Raw genomic sequence first — 3,001 nt, 5'->3', positions numbered from 1 at the left:
AAGTTCTCATCGACGACAGACGGCATTCCCTCAAACAGGTTGCGGGCGTTTGGGAGCCCGCCGGCCGGCGTCTGCCGCGTGCGTTTCCTCGTGCCGCCGGACGACGAGCCACCAACCACCGGGGTGGCGTTGAGGTCGATGGGCGCTGGCGCAGGCGTGGAAGGCGCGACCACGCTCACGTCGGTGAGCACTCCCCGGAGAGGCGGGAGGCCTGCGGGTAGACGTGGAAGCCGGGGATCGGGTTGCAAGCCGACGCGCAGGGTGACTCGGGTAGCACCATCCGAGGAAACACCGACAAGCCGGTGCTGGCCGCGGCGACGGCAGCTTGGACGAGGTTGTGCTGGCTAGGGTTTACCCCTAGCATGTAGAGCGCCTCCCTCGTTGCCGCCGCGACGCGGGCATTGGTGAACTCCTGCTGCGCGGCGGTGGCGGCCTCATCCCTCGCGTCCGCGGCGTGCCTCCGGCCCTTTCTCTTGGCCGACTCCCTTGCCCGCTCTTCGGGCGTCAGCGCCTTCTTCGGCTTGGTCGCGGCGGCGGTCTTGCGCGGGGCACGAGGCTTTCCTTTTCCGGAGGGGGCGACGGCGCCGGACGAGGCGAGGGAGGCGAGGCCGGCGGCGGCGTCGAGGTCGAGGTCGAAGTCGATGGCGTCGTCCATGGTTGGGGCGGGAGCGAGCGCGCGCGGTCGGGAGTGTTTTTGGGGAAAATGGGGGGAAATGATGGTTGCTGCCACCGACCGGCGGGTCCGGAGAGAAGAGTAGGCGCGCGCGCGCTCGTCTCGTATCCGCGTCGACGCAAATCAGGCTTAAAATTGGGCCGGGAATGGATCGCCCGCGGATGAAAAACGGACTTGCGTCCTTTTGGGTCGGTGCGTTGGGCCACCACTTTTGTCCTCGCCGACCCAAACGGACGCGGACGGATGAAATGGATCACCGCATTGAAGTTGCTCTTACATACGCAGGAGAAGAGGGAGGTAGGTGCCATCTGCCATGTCGACGACGGTGCACAAGGTGGCGACGCACGCTGCATCGGCGGCGGGGGCGAGAATGAAGGGTCGGCGGCCGCCGAGCGTGGTGAGGGAGATCGTGTACGGCATGAGCCTGGGGCTCTTCGCGGGGTACCTGTGGAAGCTGCACCACTGGAGCAACCAGCGCCGCACCCGCGAGTTCCACAGCCTGCTCGACCAGGGCAGGATCTCCGTCGTCGTCGACGAGCCGGCCGGAGCAAGGACTAGCATTATCCATATAGTTTCACCTGCCTACCCACTAGGAGAGGTATTTTCAGTCCGTGCTTCCACAGATCAGTAAGACAGTAGCGGTTTGGTTTGTTTTGCTTTGTTTAGCTATGTAGCTAGCTCAGCTCTGTTCTTCCTCGTGTCACTCTGTAATGTGTACTGCAGCTCTGCTGCCAGCCTTGTCTCGTTGCCGATCGAAGAGAATAGACTGATGCGTGTCATTCATCAGTAGAGGCTGCAGAATTAGTGTTCTCTTGTGAAACAATTACTGTCGGGTGTTTCTGTTTTTCTTTGGTTGGAGTGTTTGGATTGCTCGCGGCGCACTTTCGGCAGGGGGTGTTGGATGGCTGATTCTAAGACACCATGATTGTGAGGTAGGACAGGCATGGAGAATGTCAGTCAGGGTCTTCGGATGTTTCCTGCTTGATATCACTCTTTTGCCCAATGAAGAAGACTCCATCTGTTGGACTGGATTACTTCCATATATCCCTACCATGATATTTGTATTGTGCAGATCTGTACCATGATATTTAATAGTACTAAAATATCACACACAAGTATTTATGTGTACACAATATAATTTATGCACTTGTCAATATTATTGTAAAATAACCTTTTTACACATAGTTATATTCAATAGAAGCCAAAAATACCAATGATGTATATTATGAATGTATAACAACGAATAATGGGTAAACCATATTTCTCCAGCCTCTCCAATACCCCGCTTCAATTAATTCAGTGTGAGAGACGGGTGAGCGTGAGCGAGAGCGCCCTTTCCTCCTCACCCCCGCGCCACTGGCCACTCCGGCTGCGGCGGCCACCTGCAGCAGCAGCTGCCCATCCCCGGGTCCGCTGCCCCTTCCCATGCCTTCCCCCGCTTCTCCCCGTGATCCTGGGTCGCCACCGGCCGGTCTTCATTGCTCCTCCCCCACGGGCCTGGATCTATCCGTCGGGTCATCCGAGGTGGTTGCCACTCCCCTAGATCTATCCGCCGGGCCTTCCGAGGTGGCTGCCACTCCCCTCTCCCCGGCCACGCGGGATGGGGGAACGCCGCCGCAAATCCTGCGACGCGGGGTGACCCCCGAGGGCGCGCCCCCCTCGGACCGGGAGGCCATGCCCGCCACCCCCCGTTCGAGCAACCCCGCCTTCGATCCATCATAGTAGCACCGTCCCCTTTGCCAGATCTGGCCCACAACAACATTGATGAGGCCACCGACGACCATCAAGAGGGACGGGAGCTGCACCTCTCCCGCAAGAGCAAGAAGGCCATCAGAGCCTCTGCGGTCCGTGCGCCGCCCCGCCACGGGTCTGCCTTCGGACCGCGGTCCGGCCGCGGCTCCTCCCCGGGGCGCGAGGCCTTCTTGAGCAGATTTAAAGGCCTCTGCTTCCGCTGCCTGAGCTCCAGCCACCGCCATGTAGATTGCCACGATCCACTTCACTGCATCATCTGCAGAAAGCCCGGCCACTACGACAGAGAGTGCCCCCAAAACCAGAGGAACCGGAGGGGGACGGCTCGGTGCGTGACCGCCTGGGCATGAGCGTCGCCGCACGTACCGTTCATGAGCGCCTTGTCTTCCCCGACCGCTCCAGCGCGCCACCCATGGCCTCCGGCGGTGCCCCCGGCCTTGACCACGGGCGCCGGCCTCGCTCCACCCACAAGGTGATCGCTTCCACGCCATCCCTGGAGCAGCAAGTCTTCCTCCTGCAGCAACACGCGGTGGTGGTGACTGCCGTCAGCAAGGTCCACGTCGCCAGCCCCTTCTCCAT

The 3,001-nt window shown here is 60.8% G+C and overlaps 1 protein-coding gene across 1 annotated transcript; it reads left to right on the top strand.

The window, feature by feature from the left end:
- The first annotated feature begins 986 nt into the window (after positions 1–986).
- LOC123064895 (cytochrome c oxidase subunit 5C-like) lies at positions 987–1,457 on the top strand. The gene has a single exon (XM_044488292.1). The coding sequence runs from the start codon at positions 987–989 to the stop codon at positions 1,302–1,304; it is 318 nt and encodes a 105-aa protein (XP_044344227.1). The 3' UTR covers positions 1,305–1,457.
- Positions 1,458–3,001: the final 1,544 nt, after the last annotated feature.

This window comes from Triticum aestivum, chromosome 3B, assembly GCF_018294505.1.
Source record: "Triticum aestivum cultivar Chinese Spring chromosome 3B, IWGSC CS RefSeq v2.1, whole genome shotgun sequence".
In the NCBI taxonomy this organism is placed as follows: domain Eukaryota; kingdom Viridiplantae; phylum Streptophyta; class Magnoliopsida; order Poales; family Poaceae; genus Triticum; species Triticum aestivum.
Note: the sequence above shows the minus strand (reverse complement) of the source record. Positions and strands in the feature narration are given on the sequence as shown.

What these genes read in the sequence shown, in the direction of transcription:
- LOC123064895 (XM_044488292.1), top strand. Translation starts at nt 987, where the DNA reads ATGTCGACGACGGTGCACAAGGTGGCGACGCACGCTGCATCGGCGGCG.